We start from the raw sequence: 20,151 nt of genomic DNA on the forward strand, positions 1-20,151 counted from the left end.
CATAATAAGGAGAGAGTCTTAAAATAGGGGTAAATTTACCGAGGTTATGAACAAAAAGTCAGAGAAAACAGGGTCTTAAAAAGGAGGAAGTCTTAAAATAGGGGTAAATTGACAGAGGTTATGAACAAAAAGTCTGAGAAAACAGGGTCTTAAAAAGGAGGAAGTCTTAAAATAGGGGTAAATTGACAGAGGTTATGAACAGGAAGTCTGAAAAAGCAGGGTCTTACAAGGTAGGAAGTCTTGAACTAGGGTATCTACTGTATGTGCATCTGATCTGGGAAGGTGTGAGTGACTGAATGAACTAGATCTCAAGTTTTGCTGAATCAAATGCAAATTAATGCAACTAGCTGCTTTTGTGGTAAAAGTCACAGATTGCTGAGTGGTAGGAAAATAAACATTGATTCTTCAGAAGAAAAGCATGTTAACGTTTGAAATCACTATGAAGTACACTTTAGTCTCACTGCTCAGCAGCACAAGTGACCGTCATAAATCTCATACTGTCATCATATTGAGGCCTGCTTTCTTTCTGTATATATCAACACCTTCTCTTGCGTTCTTTCTGTTCATGCTTCTCTTTTTTTTCTGTCCAGCTGATGACATCACACTATTCACCTGTGAAAACAAAACCAACATAAAAATGAGTGTTTAATCTTTCAAATGTTCAGATCCTTAGCGAGACGCCGTCAGTATGGAGAGATCAGCAACTTGTTGCAAGGAGTGCAGAATGTTCTGGAACACTTTGACAAGTACATGGCCATACCACAGATACGTCAGCTAGCAGACAGGTCAGTATGATGTCCAAAAAACATCTCCTTTTATTTGTTTCTTTCTTCTTCTATTTCTTCTGCATCCATCGAGTGGTACCTCTGATGAAAAGACCACTAAAAGTGTCCCTCCGCAGGTGGTCTTTTGTGACAGGTACATTTTAGTAATGATTATAGACAGAGGGACAAGAGTCAGTGTCCTTTCAAGGGAAGTGTCTGCTTATGGGAGGGGTCTCACACCACAGTAGGTACCAGTGTGAGTTTGTGAATGTGTATGTGCTTGAATACATCCACAGCTGTCTGACTACTATTTTTTGTTATCACTGTATATATGTAGCTCAGTTGGTAGAGCACTGGACTTGTGATCGAAAGGTCGCAGGTTCGAATTCGGGCCGGGACGGACACGGGTCAACTTTATGTGCAGACCCAGAGACGGAAGCCATGTCCCACCCCCGTGTCATCACAATGGCACGTAAAAGACCTTGGTCATTCTGCCATAAGTGCAGGTGGCTGAATACACCTAAACACGCAGACACCTGGGTAGCGCGACTCCGTTGCTGCTAGCTTTCCACTGGGAGGAAGCGACCCGAATTTCCCAGCGATGGGACAATAAAGTAATGAAAATGAAAATGAAATGAAAAATGAAATGAAAAAATGAAATGTGTGTGTGTTTGCATATCTGTGTGCATGCATGTAAATCTGTTTCTTCGTTATGTTACCCCTTGTGACAGTTATTTACTGATAACCTCATGACGTTCAGCTCTGTGCATACTTCTGAGCTACAGCTTTCTTGAAGCTTTGTTGATGTGAGCATAATCAATGCATGGATATTGATTCACATTTTAAATGCTAATTGTCATTTCAGAGTGAAGCAGATTCAGTCAGAACTGGGCACACAGATCATCGCTGACTTTGAAGAAGCATTCCAGGGAGCTGGTGCCAAGGTCAGTCTGTTGTGATTGGTCTGATCAAAGTTGTGTTAAAGATATACAAAACAATCCATGCACAGCCAATCAGTGACCTTTTGAGTAATTTTCTCCTGCTGATATGCCGAAGTTACTGAGGACAACCTTTGTTCTCGTAATGCTTTGTCAATGTCTGGAATACATAAACCATGTTTATGTGACTCCATTATTTGCAATATGACGTCTTCTCAAACTTTTTTTTCGCTTGTAATGTCAGAAGGTCAGGTAGCGATGCCTTGGTTTGTTGAAGCGGTGTTGTTTGTCATTAAGTGGGGAGTTACTTTCTTAAAAAAGAATGATAAACGTTTTACAGGCATGGGAATTGTCCGCCGAAATTGTTTTTTGTTCCGCCGGAAAAGCAAAAGTGTCTGCCGAAAAAATAAATGGGGGAGGCAAAACTGGTTCTATAAACTGAATTTAATGGCAAACTTGGAGCTCAGATGACACCAAATTGCACCATTTGGGTTCTTCGGAGACAAAAATTCCAAAGGGGCATGCCCCCGGACCCCCCTAGTAGGGCTAGGCGCATCTCATTGTCGTCTTTGCTATAACTTACAAAATTTCAGCCTTTTTTTAACTTTTTTTCAATTCCCATGCCTGGTTTTAAAGAAGATATGCAAGAAAAATAAGTAAAAAACCGAGTGTACGTGGGAGTGTCAGCCCACGAACGCAGAAGAAGAAGAAGAAGAAGAAGACCTCCAGCAATCTGAGAAAATAATGTTTTAAAAAGGAGGGAGTCTTAATATGGGGGGTAAATTTACAGAGGTTGCCCACATATCTAAAAAAGCGGGTTCTGAACTCATTGTCTCCCAGGTACGGATATATGGCTCGATTAGACCAGGTACAGATATCTGTACACACATAGTCACTACATTGCACCTGCTCTCATTCGGCACATATCCGCATTCTGCTCAGACTATTAGCTTCAGTCGCTTCCTATAACGTCCATCTAACGCATGCATTCCAGCGTGTTGATACACAGTTGCTAAACAGTTACTACAATTCTGAGTGACCTGCTGCAGCACAGCTGGTCTCGGCTAAAAATAACTTGGTCAACATAGGTGGGGTACAAAGTGTTAAAAGGGAGGGAGTGTTAAATTTGGGTTCTTAAAAAGCAGGGTTCCGCTGTACAGTGCTTGTTGCTGTTAAAAGTATAGGCAGAAATGCATGTCAGGAAAAACTTCTTTGGTCATTTTGCAGTATGGCCCAAGCAACCACAAGCAGCTGCACGACGCTTGCTACGTGGTCAACATCCTTGACCCCAAGGTCAAGCGAGACCTGCTGTCGTGGTTCGTCAAGCTCCAGCTGTCTGAGTATCTTGTGCTGTTTGCAGAAGACCAGGATGTAAGTTGTTGTTAGGTAGTTTTATCAGTACAATCATAGCTTGTTTTCTTTGTTGGGTGTTTGGGAGGTGTTGGGAGGAGAGAGAGAGAGAGAGAGAGAGAGAGAGAGAGAGAGAGAGAGAGAGAGAGAGAGAGAGAGAGAGAGAGAGAGAGAGAGAGAGATTTTGAAATTTGGGTGGGGGTATTCAGGTGACAATAACCTTTTTGTTTATCAGCAAAACTCGATACAACTTTGCTATGTTATGTAAAATGAATGCCAAAACAGACTAGTTAGCAGCATATCTAAAATAAACTGAACAAAAAAAAAATGTCTTTGTGTTTGTCACGTGTTCCAAAAAATGGGCGTACAAATTTCAACACAAATCATGTTGTCACCCCCATAACCTTTTCTACCTTTAAAGATAGCACAATTCTCTTTGCAAATATGAAAAGCTTATTCATTTTCCTTTCATTTGATATGTAACTTTCTATATTTCATTTAGAATATGACCCCAGATAGCCACTCGGCAAGTAGGCACCAACAGCACTGTAAAATATGCCCTAAAACCCCCGAACTGGTAAGAGTTAACTGTGTGTCAAGAGTGATGAACAAGATGCTGAATTGGTTAACTGTGCACAAATGCAGTCAAACAGTTTCCTGCTATTCACATCCCTAAAATGAATACAAAACAAATGTGTGTATACAAAAATGAATGTGGACGATAACATATCCACTCACGGACACACGTTTTTATCCACATTATGTTAATTAATGCAAATGCACACACATACACACACACACAAACAGAGAGAGAGAGAGAGAGAGAGAGAGAGAGAGAGAGAGAGAGAGAGAGAGAGAGAGAGAGAGAGAGAGAGAGAGAGAGAGAGAGAGAGAGAGAGAGAGAGATTTTAGGCGTTGGTGATTTTAGAGAGAGAGAGAGAGATTGATTGATTGATTGATTAAATTTTATAACAGAAGGATGGAGATTTTAGGCGTTGGAGATTTTAGAGAGAGAGAGAGAGAGAGAGAGGGAGAGGGAGAGAGAGTGCTTGCATGGTCTGTCTGCCTGTGTCTTGCTTTCTGTGTATTTGTTAGAGAGACAGATAGTTCAGGTCAGATCAATCTTATTGTCGCGATATATCACCTTGCAGTAAAGAGCTTGTGATTTGAAGCAGTCAGTTTTCTGTTTCTGGTTGGATGAAAAATCCACTCTTCAGTCTTTTCTATGATGTAGCTACTTTTTCTTGGGTTTAAATAAGTGGGTGATAATTTATTTGTGTAAATCGTGCCAGAATTAAAAAGAAATTCTAATAATCACTATGCCACTATTCAATATACAATACTTTTTTCCTTTCTCTCAAGGTGGCATGGCTGGACAAGATAGATCGTCGCTACGCGTGGATCAAACGCACGTTGGTGGACTTCGAGGAGAAGTTCGGTCACATGTTTCCTCCTTCCTGGGAAGTGAGCGAGAGGATCTGCATCGAGTTTTGTGAGATCACACGTCGAGAGCTGTCTCGCATTACGAACAAGAGAGCCATGGAGATTGACGTGAAACTCCTGCTGTTTGCCATCCAGAGGACCACCAACTTTGAGGCTCTCATCTCCAAGCGTTTCACTGGCAGCACGTTGCATGAGGGACAGGTGAGAGGCTACAAGTACGAAGATCTCGTTAAAATAGAAGAATTCTGGAAGTTTAACTCTGTCAGGTTTGTATGGGTCGTGACAGTATGAATGCTCTTGCTTTTACTGAGGCAAGCTTTCGAACCGTCCTCCTGTTCCACGTTTTTCAGAAACATCCCTCGCTAGTGACTGGCCTATACATTGGAACCCCCATTTTAAGACCGCTACAAATCTGAGAAAATCAGGTTTTAATATGGAGGGAGTCCTAAAATAGGGGTTACAGAGGTTATGAACAGAAAATCTGAGAAAACAAGGTCTTAAAGGCACAGTGCAGCTCACAGCCTTCGTTTTGCGTTTTTGTTGCAGCTGAGTGCATTTACAGTTCAAAAATCCTCCTATGGTAGTAAAACAAACCCAAAACTACCCAACGACGACATCTGTGAAGCTCGACAGTTTCTTGTTCACGCGAGTGCATAAATTAACCTAAGTTATTACGTTGGTGTTTGGTCGGAGTTTGTTTCAACTTGAGTGATTCCGGCCTCCATTTTGTTTTACACAAACTCATGATGACGTCTGACATAGTTTGCTTAGTGACGTGTCTTTTTGTGCATGATGTGGTGATCTACCTGATCTAAATTTAGATCCAAAAATAGGCCAAGACCAGCCGGGTCCGAGTACGAAATTAATTTGTAAAAAAATCGCAGTTCTTGACTCTTTGGGTGCAAGTCAATGAAACTTGGTAGTTCTTCTAACGGATAGCTGCCTGAGGTATGACTAAAAGCCCCAGGGGCTCCATGCACCTGGATTTGACAAGTTCAGTACCTTTAAGAGGTATGGAGTCTTACACTGGGGGGGTCTTCAAAGGGGGGTCCCCGCTGTAATGTTGGAAAGTTTGACTTAATAAAAGTAAGAGGATTCACTCTTTGCCTCATATTGGTTATTTCCGAATATCGTCTATTTCAGTCTATGAGTTTGATCCAAATGCGACGGGCGCAGTGGTAAGACGTCGGCCTCCTAATCGGGAGGTCGTGAGTTCGAATCCCGGTCGCTGCCGCCTGGTGGGTTAAGAGTGGAGATTTTTCCGATCTCCCAGGTGAACTTATGTGCAGACCTGCTAGTGACTTAACCCCCTTCGTGTGTACACGCAAGCGCAAGACCAAGTGCGCACGGAAAAGATCCGGTAATCCATGTCGGAGTTCGGTGGGTTATGGAAACACGAAAATACCCAACATGCCTACCCAACGAAAGTGGACTGAAGCTGACTATGCTCTCAGAACCCAAATGGGCAAACAAGCTCACTTGTCCCCAGAATTTCTGGAACGCTGAAGAAGAAGAAGAAGAAGATCCAAATGAATTTGCATTCCTTGTACCTTTGGCACCTCACCCTTCACACTTTTTCTTCTCCTATACACCTCTAAGATCTTTGAACTCTTTGGGCAGATACTATTATTGAAGAGGTGCTGGGTGAGAGATTTGCAAGAGAATTGTTCAAGTTCTGTTTTTGTGTGTGCTTTTTTTGGAATGTTAAGTATATCAATCTGAGAAGCTGAACAGTTATTGCTTGTATTTGTATGAAAATGTTGAAAAACAGAGTAAAGTAAACAACAACAAGAACAAATTTTTTTTTTAAAAACTATGACATTTTGTTTGTTGTATTTTTTCTCTGCTATCATTTTTTTGAAGTAAAAGAAATTTGTTTACGTACATTTCTCTGTCTCAGAATGTTTGTTCCTCTGTGTATGTTTCACTGTGCTAACTCATACACACATTTTGCATTCGCATTCAACAATATCTGGAAACATATCACAGCTACATCAATATTGTGCACTGTTTCAGCCCAAACCCACAGCAGATGTGCCCCGTGCACCCCCTTCCACCAACCCCTTTGAACAGACAGCACCCCCCACCACCAACCCGTTCGAGTTGCAGGGAGATGCTGCCGCTTCCGCTTCTAGTGCTGAAGATGCTAAAGTATGATGGCAAATATATGTCTGTGTGTTTTGGGGGAAGGGTGTGTGTGTTTTGTTTTATGTGTGTTGGGGGTATGGGAAAATGTCTTTGGAAACATGCATGTAACTTTCTGGTACAGGAAGGCTGACAGGCAGATTTGCACACTGATTGACGAACACTCTTACTCTCTCTCTCTCTCTCTCTCTCTCTCTCTCTCTCTCTCTCTCTCTCTCTCTCTCTCTCTCTTTCCCTCTCTCTCTTTCCCTCTCTCCCTCTCCCTCTCCCTCTGTCTCTCTCTCTCTCTCTCTCTCTCTGTCTCTGTCTCTCTCTCCCTCTGTCTCTCTCTCTCTCTCTCTCTCTCTCTCTCTCCCTTTGCTACGTTAGTTGGCATTTAGTTTTGTGAGTTTACCTTGACTACCTGTGCTTTCAGGGAGCGAAGACCCAAGCCACACCTTTCACAGGCTACATCTCCAGGTGTTTTGAGCCTCACCTCAACATCTACATTGAATCTCAGGACAGGTATCTATCGTTTCTTCTCTCTCGCTTATTTATTCTCACTCACTCTCTTTTTCTGCTTCTACAGTTGAAGTTGGAACCCCCCTTTTAAGACCTTCAAAAATCTGAGAATATCATGTTTTAGAAAGGAGGGAGTCTTAAAATAGTGGAAGGGCGGGAATGTAGCTCAGTCAGGGCGGGGATATAGCTCAGTCAGGGCGGGGATGTAGCTCAGTCGGTAGCGCGCTGGATTTGTATCCAGTTGGCCGCTGTCAGCGTGAGTTCGTCCCCACGTTCGGCGAGAGATTTATTTCTCAGAGTCAACTTTGTGTGCAGACTCTCATCTGTGTCCGAACACCCCCGTGTGTACACGCAAGCACAAGACCAAGTGCGCACAAAAAAGATCCTGTAATCCATGTCAGAGTTCGGTGGGTTATAGAAACACGAAAATACCCAGCATGCTTCCTCCGAAAACGGCGTATGGCTGCCTAAATGGCGGGGTAAAAAACGGTCATACACGTAAAATTCTCCTCGTGCAAAAAACACGAGTGTACGTGGGAGTTTCAGCCCACGAACGCAGAAGAAGAAGAAGAAGAAAAAAATAGTGGAAAATTTACAGAGGCTAAATTTAGGATGAAGTCTTAAATTGGGGGTGGGAGGGAGGAGGCCTTGAAAGGAGGGGGGGGGGGGGGAAGGGGGTGCCACGGTACATATTCCATCATACATTTTTAAAGGCTCATTCTGCTGTCTGACAATTATAACACACATCCTGTGTTCTTTTTGCAGGAATCTGTCGGAGCTGATCCTGCGGTTCCTGGAAGACCTGCGACAGCAAGGCCCCCTGCGACTGGACAGCGACGAGGGATCCAACGTGTTGCCGAGCTGTGCCGACCTGTTTGTCTTCTACAAGCAGTGCATGGTGCAGTGCTCTCAGCTGTCTACCGGCAAACCCTTGCTGGACCTCACCAGAACCTTCCAGAAATACCTGAAGGAATATGCTCACCGAGTCTTGCTGGCTAACCTGCCAAAGTGAGTTGGAGTTGTTTTGTTTTATTGTTTTGGCATCCCGAATAGAGGCAGTGGGATCAATAACAACTATTGCTTCATCATTTTTGAGTCACTTGAGAAAAAGTGACTCTATGTAATCGGTCAGTGTTAGTCTGTCCGGCCGGCCGTTCGTAGACACCACCTTAACGTTGGACTTTTCTCGGAAACTATCAAAGCGATCGGGCTCATATTTTGTTTAGTCGTGACCTCCAATGACCTCTACACTTTAACGATGGTTTCGTTGACCTTTGACCTTTTTCAAGGTCACAGGTCAGCGTCAAAGGAAAAATTAGACATTTTATATCTTTGACAAAGTTCATCGGATGTGATTGAAACTTTGTAGGATTATTCTTTACATCAAAGTATTTACATCTGTAGCCTTTTACGAACGTTATCAGAAAAACAAGGGAGATAACTAGCCTTTTCTGTTCGGCAACACACAACTTAACGTTGGGCTTTTCTCGGAAACTATAAAAGTGACCGGGCTCAAATTTTATGTGAACGTGACTCATTGTGTTGTGAATAGCAATTTCTTCCTGTCCATCTGATGCCTCATATAATATTCAGAACTGCGAAAGTGACTCGATCGAGCGTTTGCTCTTCTTGTTATGTGTCATTTCTATGTGAATAGCCCAGGGTTTCCCAAACTGTGCGCCCCCACATCCTATACGCCCAAGAAGCAACAACAACATAACATACAAGAAATTCATGGAGGGGGTCCTGTGACACACTAAACCTGAAAAGAGCAGGTCCCGAGATGCACTACATATCCGTTATCATGTGAACCGTTCGTGTTTTCAGAAAAAGTTTTGCCAGATCTGTACTAACACAAATTTACCGAGTTAACCTAATGGATAAAGAGTTAACCTAATGGATACAGAGTTAACCTAATGGATACGGAGTTAATCTAATGGACATGACCCTAATGTTTTTGTAAAGGGCTCAGAGAACTTTAAAAAGTCAGCATTACGTTGAAATGAGCTGACCAAAGATAATAATAATAATAATAATAATGATAAGGGTATTTATAGGGCGCAAATCCTAAAATAGTTCTAAGCGCCTTACGATCAATCTTAAATATAATAATCTTAATAACAGCAACAATACACAGCGAGGAATGTACCTTCTGAAAGCAAAAATATGAACTCCTTGTCTTTGGACCCTCTAAATTCCACCGAGGGGGTCCAAGGACCTCCTATACATTAAAGTCGGGAGTCCCAGTGTAACGTGATCAGTTTGGCCTAAGACCAGTTTTCTCAACGGCCTTGTTAATCTTGCATTAACTTCACACTGACTATCCCCCCTCACTTCCCAAGTACTGATGATCGGCCTTTGAAACTTTATGCTCATGGGGGCTGATTCGTTCTTAAAAAAGGTATTTTAACATAGAAATTTACTTTACCTTAAAGGTACTGAACTTGTCAAATCCAGGTGCACGGAGCCCCTGGGGCTTTTAGTCATACCTCAGGCAGCTATCCGTTAGAAGAACTACCAAGTTTCATTGACTTGCACCCAAAGAGTCAAGAACTGCGATTTTTTTACAAATTAATTTCGTACTCGGACCCGGCTGGTCTTGGCCTATTTTTGGATCTAAATTTAGATCAGGTAGATCACCACATGCACATCATGCACAACTGAAAAGACACGTCACTAGCAAACTATGTCAGACGTCATCATGAGTTTGTGTAAAACAAAATGGAGGCCGGAATCGCTCAGTTGAATCGAACTCCGACCAAACACCACGTAATAACTAGGTTAATTTTTGTACTCGCGTGAACAAGAAACTGTCGAGCTTCACAGATGTCGTCGTTGGGTAGTTTTGGGTTTGTTTTACTACCATAGGAGGATTTTTGAACTGTAAATGCACTCAGCTGCAACAAAAACGCAAAACGAAGGCTGTGAGCTGCACTGTGCCTTTAACATCTCTTTTTAAATGGTATGACTGTGTGTGTTATATTTATTTATTATTCATTTACATTTTCATGCAATTACTCCCTGTCTGTGTCCACAGGCTGAGCAAGGAGAGCGGTACACTCAGCACAGCCTCAGGCCTCATCCAGAGCATCCTGAAGGAAGGGGAGGCGAGCAAACTGAGCGAGGAGGAGCAGTGGAGGGTCTGCAGTATCCTAGCAACCGCCGAGTACTGTATGGACACAACTTGCCAGCTGGAGGAAAAACTGCGCGAGAAAGTGGATTCCGCCTTGAGAGCTTCCATTGACATGTCTACTGAGCAGGACATGTTTCATACGTAAGTTACTTGAAGCAGGGGGCCCGCTATCTCATTGAGTAGAGCACTGGACTTGTGATCCGTGAGTCACGAGTTTGAATCCGGGCTGGGACAGACACGTGTCAACTTTATGTGCAGACCCAGAGACTGTATTCATGTCCCACCCAGCACGCACACACCTGGGTAGTGTGATACGGTTGCTGCTGGCTTTCCACTGGGAGAAAGCGACCTGAACTTCCCAGGGATGGCACAATAAAGTCATGAAAATGAGAAAATAATAAAAAGCACTCACAAAAACTGATTGTTGATTGGAGATAATTATGAAGAGGTTTGTTGGTGTACATGTGAGCAAAAAGAACCGAGACACACTGAAGCTGTGGACACTGGTTGTTGATGGAAGCATTCACATGTATTGCTTTATGAGGAATAATATTACAGACAAGTAAAGATAATTCGACAAATAGACAAATAAATGAGCATTTAAACGCCACATCCTTCATTTACCCACTTCCAACTACAGTGTAACTGTGCAGTGATTTTGGATGTCATTTAGTACTTTGCAGCCTCTGCAATTCGTTCAGTGGCACTGCTATAAACACATTGGTGATGAATTCATGCATTTTTTGCTTGCTTGTTTTCAGTGTGATTTCCAGCTGCATTCAGCTGTTAGTTCAGGACTTGGAGGCTGCCTGTGAACCAGCCCTGACTGCCATGAGTAAGGTAAAGTGACTGTGTGTCCTTGTGTGTATGTGTTTGCATCTGTATGGACCCCTTTGATCTGTTTATGTGACTCTCAGTCAAAGTCCATCACAAACAAAGGGATGTAAGCGATCTAAATGCATATGACATGTGCAACAAGAGTCAGTGAGAGTTATGTGGAACCAGTCTCCTGGCACCTGAGAGAATAACACGCATTGAAATGAACATCACAGAATGCTTGTTATTCTCTCAGGTGCCAGGATAACTCTCTCTTACTTTCATTGCACATGTCCTATGCATTTAAAACCGTTACATCCCTTTTTCTCTCGGATCTTAAAATAGCGCTCTGCCTCATATAATTAGGATTCACGTTATGAAAATTAACGGTATTAACATCCTCACTAGGTTGACCACGCTTAACACGCCTTGCCATTGCATCTCTATTATTTGGCCTAGATAGGGCAATGGATTCAGAATTTACATTTTCACACAAAAATATCCACACAATAATTTTCACACTATAAATTTCACACAACAGTTTTCACACAATAAATTACACAATACATTTCACAACAGTTTTCACACAATAATTATCACACAACAGTTTTCACACAATAAATGACACACAATAAATATCACACAACAGTTTTCACATAATGAATTTCACACAATAAATTTCACATGATAATTTTGTGTCCCAGATGCCATGGTCCACAATAGAGGCAGTGGGTGACCAGAGCGGCTACGTGACGGCAATCACCGGTCATCTGAAGCAGAACCTGCCGGTCATCCGCGACAACCTGCTGTCCTCCAGAAAATACTTCACGCAGTTCTGCGTCAAGTTTGCCAAGTGAGTGGAACATTTTGGTGGGGATGAGGTGCTGTGATAGCAGTCTCTGGTAGAAAAAGAGGATTGATGTCATCTGAGGGGTTGTTGCATTACAGACAATGATGATGGAACTTTATTTTTACAAGGATAAAGGCTTATGATGTTTCTTACAACCTGTCCTGTAACACCTAATTCATACGTCTAATAAATTATCAACAATTTAAACAAAGAAACACAGCATCATTTGTCTTGCTGTCCTGTCTAACAGTATAGACGTGTGATCGACAAGAAAAAGAAGAAGAAACAAACAAACAAGCAAGCAAACAAGGACATTAAAAAGAAAGATGAAGATAAAACGGGAGAGGAAGGGAGAACTAAGGTAGCAGATTGAATGACAGAGAGAAAGAGCCTGACAAGCAATTGAAAGTGCCATTTACATAGCTGAAGCAGGAGAAGAAACCACTGCAAGTCAACCAGGCGTTTAGGACAAACAAATCATGATCATAGAACAACTGAACATTCAAAAACACTGGAAAAGAACAGGAGGAAAACTTACAGAAAATTGGTATTATGTATTATAGAACTAAAAGGAAGAGTGTGATTCTCTGGTTATTTTTTCTACATAAAAAGTTCTGATGGTAAATGATGCAGATCTGTTGTGTTTCAGTTCCTTCATTCCGAAGTTCATCCACACTCTGTTCAAGTGCAGACCTGGAAGCACAGTGGCAGCAGAGCAGGTGAGATATTTTATGTGTTGTTGTTGTTGTTGTTGTTGTTGTTGTTGTTGTTGTTGTTGTTGTTGTTGTTGTTGTTGTTGTTGTTGTTGTTGTCTTCTAGGCATGCATGTCTTTCTTGTTTGTTATTTTGTTTGTTTGTTTGGTTTCTTTCTGTCTGTTTTTCATTCTTTCTTTCTTTCTTTCTTTCTTTCTTTCTTCTTTCTGTCCTCCTGTCTTTCCTTCTTTCTTTCTTTCTTTTTTCATTCTTTCTTTCTTTTTTTCTTTCTTTCTTTTTTTCTTTCTTTCTTTTTTCATTCTTTCTTTCTTTTTTTCTTTCTTTCTTTTTTCATTTCTTTCTTTCTTTCTCCTTGCTGGTGTGCTATGCTTATTATTTTTTTGGTCAGACTCTTTCTCTTAGTCATTTAGCTTACTACCCCTCTCCCTTATTTCCCCCCTTTCTTTATCTTAATCTTTCATCCATCTCCAATCATAATCCCCCTCCAATTTTGTGTTTTTCTCTGTGGCTTTCATCTCTTCTTCGAGCTTCTTCTTCTTCTTCTCGTTCGCTAGCTTTCATCTCAATACAGTTGAATGTGTTTGTGTTGACAGCTACTGCTTGACACTCACAGCCTGAAGACAGTACTGCTAGAGCTGCCGTCCCTGGGTTCACAAGTAGCCAGGAAGGCTCCTGCCAGGTCAGTCTTCAAGTTTTCTACAGTGGATTACCCCCCTCAGAAGACCCCCCCCCCCTCCCCCCCCCGCCCGAATTAAATATCTGATAAACAAAGGGAAGTAAGCGCTCTAAATGCATACAACATGTGTAATTGAGTAGGTGAGAGTTATTTGGAACCAGTCTCCTGGCATCTGAGAGAATGACCAGCATTGAAATGAACAAGCGACTTTCATCCGTAGAGCATTTACTTCCCTTTGTTGATCAGATCTCTAAACAGCGCTTACTTCCCTTTGTTGATCAGATCTCTAACAGCGCTTACTTCCCTTTGTTGATCAGATCTCTAACAGCGCTTACTTCCGTTTGTTGATCAGATCTCTAAACAGTTCTTACTTCCCTTTGTTGATCAGATCTCTAACAGCGCTTACTTCCCTTTGTTGATCAGATCTCTAAACAGCGCTTACTTCCCTTTGTTGATCAGATCTCTAAACAGTGCTTACTTCCCTTTGTTGATCAGATCTCTAACAGCACTTACTTCCCTTTGTTGATCAGATCTCTAACAGCGCTTACTTCCCTTTGTTGATCAGATCTCTAAACAGCGCTTACTTCCCTTTGTTGATCAGATCTCTAACAGCGCTTACTTCCCTTTGTTGATCAGATCTCTAAACAGCGCTTACTTTCCTTTGTTGATCAGATCTCTAACAGCGCTTACTTCCCTTTGTTGATCAGATCTCTAAACAGTTCTTACTTCCATTTGTTGATCAGATCTCTAAACAGCGCTTACTTCCCTTTGTTGATCAGATCTCTAACAGCGCTTACTTCCCTTTGTTGATCAGATCTCTAACAGCGTTTACTTCCCTTTGTTGATCAGATCTCTAAACAGTTCTTACTTCCCTTTGTTGATCAGATCTCCAAACAGCACTTACTTCCCTTTGTTGATCAGATCTCTAACAGCGCTTACTTCCCTTTGTTGATCAAATCTCTAACAGCGCTTACTTCCCTTTGTTGATCAGATCTCCAAACAGCGCTTACTTCCATTTGTTAATCAGATCTCTAAACAGCGCTTACTTCCCTTTGTTGATCAGATCTCTAAACAGCTCTTACTTCCCTTTGTTGATCAGATCTCTAAACAGCTCTTACTTCCCTTTGTTGATCAGATCTCCAAACAGCGCTTACTTCCCTTTGGTGATCAGATCTCTAAACAGCTCCTACTTCCCTTTGTTGATCAGATCTCCAAACAGCGCTTACTTCCCTTTGGTGATCATATCTCTAAACAGCGCTTACTTCCCTTTGTTGATCAGATCTCCAAACAGCTCTTACTTCCCTTTGTTGATCAGATCTCTAAACAGTGCTTACTTCCCTTTGTTGATCAGATCTCTAAACAGCGCTTACTTCCCTTTGGTGATCAGATCTCTAAACAGCTCTTACTTCCCTTTGTTGATCAGATCTCCAAACAGCGCTTACTTCCCTTTGTTGATCAGATCTCTAAACAGCGCCTACTTCCCTTTGTTGATCAGATCTCCAAACAGCGCTTACTTCCCTTTGTTGATCAGATCTCTAAACAGCGCCTACTTCCCTTTGTTGATCAGATCTCTAAACAGCTCTTACTTCCCTTTGTTGATCAGATCTCCAAACAGCGCCTACTTCCCTTTGTTGATCAGATCTCTAAACAGCGCCTACTTCCCTTTGTTGATCAGATCTCTAAACAGCTCTTACTTCCCTTTGTTGATCAGATCTCCAAACTGCGCTTACTTCCCTTTGTTGATCAGATCTCTAAACAGCGCCTACTTCCCTTTGTTGATCAGATCTCTAAACAGCGCTTACTTCCCTTTGTTGATAAGATCTCTAAACAGCGCTTACTTCCCTTTGTTGATCAGATCTCTAAACAGCGCTTACTTCCCTTTGTTGATCAGATCTCTAAACAGCGCTTACTTCCCTTTGTTGATCAGATCTCTAAACAGCGCTTACTTCCCTTTGTTGATCAGATCTCTAACAGCGCTTACTTCCGTTTGTTGATCAGATCTCTAAACAGTTCTTACTTCCCTTTGTTGATCAGATCTCTAACAGCGCTTACTTCCCTTTGTTGATCAGATCTCTAAACAGCGCTTACTTCCCTTTGTTGATCAGATCTCTAAACAGTGCTTACTTCCCTTTGTTGATCAGATCTCTAAGAGCACTTACTTCCCTTTGTTGATCAGATCTCTAACAGCGCTTATTTCCCTTTGTTGATCAGATCTCTAAACAGCGCTTACTTCCCTTTGTTGATCAGATCTCTAACAGCGCTTACTTCCCTTTGTTGATCAGATCTCTAAACAGCGCTTACTTTCCTTTGTTGATCAGATCTCTAACAGCGCTTACTTCCCTTTGTTGATCAGATCTCTAAACAGTTCTTACTTCCATTTGTTGATCAGATCTCTAAACAGCGCTTACTTCCCTTTGTTGATCAGATCTCTAACAGCGCTTACTTCCCTTTGTTGATCAGATCTCTAACAGCGTTTACTTCCCTTTGTTGATCAGATCTCTAAACAGTTCTTACTTCCCTTTGTTGATCAGATCTCCAAACAGCACTTACTTCCCTTTGTTGATCAGATCTCTAACAGCGCTTACTTCCCTTTGTTGATCAAATCTCTAACAGCGCTTACTTCCCTTTGTTGATCAGATCTCCAAACAGCGCTTACTTCCATTTGTTGATCAGATCTCTAAACAGCGCTTACTTCCCTTTGTTGATCAGATCTCTAAACAGCGCTTACTTCCCTTTGTTGATCAGATCTCTAAACAGCTCTTACTTCCCTTTGTTGATCAGATCTCCAAACAGCGCTTACTTCCCTTTGTTGATCAGATCTCTAAACAGCTCTTACTTCCCTTTGTTGATCAGATCTCCAAACAGCGCTTACTTCCCTTTGGTGATCATATCTCTAAACAGCGCTTACTTCCCTTTGTTGATCAGATCTCCAAACAGCTCTTACTTCCCTTTGTTGATCAGATCTCTAAACAGTGCTTACTTCCCTTTGTTGATCAGATCTCTAAACAGCGCTTACTTCCCTTTGGTGATCAGATCTCTAAACAGCTCTTACTTCCCTTTGTTGATCATATCTCCAAACAGCGCTTACTTCCCTGTGTTGATCAGATCTCTAAACAGCGCCTACTTCCCTTTGTTGATCAGATCTCCAAACAGCGCTTACTTCCCTTTGTTGATCAGATCTCTAAACAGCGCCTACTTCCCTTTGTTGATCAGATCTCTAAATAGCTCTTACTTCCCTTTGTTGATCAGATCTCCAAACAGCGCCTACTTCCCTTTGTTGATCAGATCTCTAAACAGCGCCTACTTCCCTTTGTTGATCAGATCTCTAAACAGCTCTTACTTCCCTTTGTTGATCAGATCTCCAAACTGCGCTTACTTCCCTTTGTTGATCAGATCTCTAAACAGCGCCTACTTCCCTTTGTTGATCAGATCTCTAAACAGCGTTTACTTCCCTTTGTTGATAAGATCTCTAAACAGCGCTTACTTCCCTTTGTTGATCAGATCTCTAAACAGCGCTTACTTCCCTTTGTTGATCAGATCTCTAAACAGCGCTTACTTCCCTTTGTTGATCAGATCTCTAAACAGCGCTTACTTCCCTTTGTTGATCAGATCTCTAACAGCGCTTACTTCCGTTTGTTGATCAGATCTCTAAACAGTTCTTACTTCCCTTTGTTGATCAGATCTCTAACAGCGCTTACTTCCCTTTGTTGATCAGATCTCTAAACAGCGCTTACTTCCCTTTGTTGATCAGATCTCTAAACAGTGCTTTCTTCCCTTTGTTGATCAGATCTCTAAGAGCACTTACTTCCCTTTGTTGATCAGATCTCTAACAGCGATTACTTCCCTTTGTTGATCAGATCTCTAAACAGCGCTTACTTCCCTTTGTTGATCAGATCTCTAACAGCGCTTACTTCCCTTTGTTGATCAGATCTCTAAACAGCGCTTACTTTCCTTTGTTGATCAGATCTCTAACAGCGCTTACTTCCCTTTGTTGATCAGATCTTCAAACAGTTCTTACTTCCATTTGTTGATCAGATCTCTAAACAGCGCTTACTTCCCTTTGTTGATCAGATCTCTAACAGCGCTTACTTCCCTTTGTTGATCAGATCTCTAACAGCGTTTACTTCCCTTTGTTGATCAGATCTCTAAACAGTTCTTACTTCCCTTTGTTGATCAGATCTCCAAACAGCACTTACTTCCCTTTGTTGATCAGATCTCTAACAGCGCTTACTTCCCTTTGTTGATCAAATCTCTAACAGCGCTTACTTCCCTTTGTTGATCAGATCTCCAAACAGCGCTTACTTCCATTTGTTGATCAGATCTCTAAACAGCGCTTACTTCCCTTTGTTGATCAGATCTCTAAACAGCTCTTACTTCCCTTTGTTGATCAGATCTCTAAACAGCTCTTACTTCCCTTTGTTGATCAGATCTCCAAACAGCGCTTACTTCCCTTTGTTGATCAGATCTCCAAACAGCTCTTACTTCCCTTTGTTGATCAGATCTCCAAACAGCGCTTACTTCCCTTTGGTGATCATATCTCTAAACAGCGCTTACTTCCCTTTGTTGATCAGATCTCCAAACAGCTCTTACTTCCCTTTGTTGATCAGATCTCTAAACAGCGCTTACTTCCCTTTGTTGATCAGATCTCTAAACAGCGCTTACTTCCCTTTTGTGATCAGATCTCTAAACAGCTCTTACTTCCCTTTGTTGATCAGATCTCCAAACAGCGCTTACTTCCCTGTCTTGATCAGATCTCTAAACAGCGCCTACTTCCCTTTGTTGATCAGATCTCCAAACAGCGCTTACTTCCCTTTGTTGATCAGATCTCTAAACAGCTCTTACTTCCCTTTGTTGATCAGATCTCTAAACAGCTCTTACTTCCCTTTGTTGATCAGATCTCCAAACAGCGCTTACTTCCCTTTGTTGATCAGATCTCTAAACAGCGCCTACTTCCCTTTGTTGATCAGATCTCTAAACAGCTCTTACTTCCCTTTGTTGATCAGATCTCCAAACTGCGCTTACTTCCCTTTGTTGATCAGATCTCTAAACAGCGCTTACTTCCCTTTGTTGATCAGATCTCTAAACAGCGCTTACTTCCCTTTGTTGATCAGATCTCTAAACAGCGCTTACTTCCCTTTGTTGATCAGATCTCTAAACAGCGCTTACTTCCCTTTGTTGATCAGATCTCTAAACAGCGCTTACTTCCCTTTGTTGATCAGATCTCTGAACAGGGCTTACTTCCCTTTGTTGATAAGATCTCTAACAGCGCTTACTTCCCTTTGTTGATCAGATCTCTAAACAGCGCTTACTTCCCTTTGTTGATCAGATCTCTAAACAGCGCTTACTTCCTTTTGTTGATCAGATCTCTAAACAGCGCCTACTTCCCTTTGTTGATCAGATCTCTAAACAGCGCTTACTTCCCTTTGTTGATCAGATCTCTAAACAGCGCTTACTTCCCTTTGTTGATCAGATCTCTAACAGCGCTTACTTCCCTTTGTTGATAAGATCTCTAACAGCGCTTACTTCCCTTTGTTGATAAGATCTCTAACAGCGCTTACTTCCCTTTGTTGATAAGATCTCCAACAGCGCTTACTTCCCTTTGTTGATCAGATCTCTAAACAGCACTTACTTCCCTTTGTTGATAAGATCTCTAACAGCGCTTACTTCCCTTTGTTGATCAGATCTCTAAACAGCGCTTACTTTCCTTTGTTGATCAGATCTCTAAACAACGCTTACTTCCCTTTGTTGATAAGATCTCTAAACAGCGCTTACTTCCCTTTGTTGATCAGATCTGTAAACAGCGCTTACTTCCCTTTGTTGATCAAATCTCTAAACAGCGCTTACTTCCCTTTGTTGACCAAATCTCTAAACAGTGCTTACTTCCCTTTGTTGATCAGATCTCTAAACAGCACTTACTTCCCTTTGTTGATCAGATCTCTAACAGCGCTTACTTCCCTTTGTTGATCAGATCTCTAACAGCGCTTACTTCCCTTTGTTGATCAGATCTCCAAACAGCGCTTACTTCCCTTTGCTGATCAGATCTCTAAACAGCGCTTACTTCCCTTTGTTGATCAGATCTCTAAACAGCGCTTACTTCCCTTTTTGACTCACATGCGTAGCAAAAGTGAGTCTATGTACTCACCCGAGTCGTCCGTCCGTCCGTCCGTCCGTCCGGACGTCCGTCCGTCCGGACGTCCGTCCGGAAAACTTTAACGTTGGATATTTCTTGGACACTATTCAGTCTATCAGTACCAAATTTGGCAAGATGGTGTATGATGACAAGGCCCCAAAAAACATACATAGCATTTTGACCTTGCTTCAAGGTCAAGGTCGCAGGGGCCATAAATGTTGCCTTAAAACCAGCTATTTTTCACATTTTTCCCATTTTCTCTGAAGTTTTTGAGATTGAATACCTCACCTATATATGATATATAGGGCAAAGTAAGCCCCATCTTTTGATACCAGTTTGGTTTACCTTGCTTCAAGGTCAAGGTCACAGGAGCTCTTCAAAGTTGGATTGTATACATATTTTGAAGTGACCTTGACCCTGAACTATGGAAGATAACTGTTTCAAACTTAAAAATTATGTGGGGCACATGTTATGCTTTCATCATGAGACACATTTGGTCACATATGATCAAGGTCAAGGTCACTTTGACCCTTATGAAATGTGACCAAAATAAGGTAGTGAACCACTAAAAGTGACCATATCTCATGGTAGAAAGAGCCAATAAGCACCATTGTACTTCCTATGTCTTGAATTAACAGCTTTGTGTTGCATGACCTTGACCCAAGGTCAAGGTCACATGTATTTTGGTAGG

General features: G+C 41.8%; 1 protein-coding gene across 1 annotated transcript in view; it reads left to right on the forward strand.

Annotated features, from left to right (window-relative positions):
• Positions 1-20,151, forward strand: part of LOC138975719 (vacuolar protein sorting-associated protein 53 homolog) — a 30,029-nt gene that overhangs the window by 2,674 nt on the left and 7,204 nt on the right. The window contains exons 5-16 of the mRNA XM_070348474.1: positions 666-785; positions 1,630-1,708; positions 2,930-3,073; positions 4,415-4,696; positions 6,512-6,646; positions 7,056-7,144; positions 7,907-8,149; positions 10,179-10,415; positions 11,036-11,114; positions 11,795-11,943; positions 12,590-12,659; positions 13,248-13,333. Coding sequence (XP_070204575.1) covers positions 666-785; positions 1,630-1,708; positions 2,930-3,073; positions 4,415-4,696; positions 6,512-6,646; positions 7,056-7,144; positions 7,907-8,149; positions 10,179-10,415; positions 11,036-11,114; positions 11,795-11,943; positions 12,590-12,659; positions 13,248-13,333 — 1,713 coding nt within the window. The remainder of the gene's footprint in view (positions 1-665; positions 786-1,629; positions 1,709-2,929; positions 3,074-4,414; positions 4,697-6,511; positions 6,647-7,055; positions 7,145-7,906; positions 8,150-10,178; positions 10,416-11,035; positions 11,115-11,794; positions 11,944-12,589; positions 12,660-13,247; positions 13,334-20,151) is intronic.

This window comes from Littorina saxatilis, linkage group LG9, assembly GCF_037325665.1.
Source record: "Littorina saxatilis isolate snail1 linkage group LG9, US_GU_Lsax_2.0, whole genome shotgun sequence".
Taxonomy (NCBI): domain Eukaryota; kingdom Metazoa; phylum Mollusca; class Gastropoda; order Littorinimorpha; family Littorinidae; genus Littorina; species Littorina saxatilis.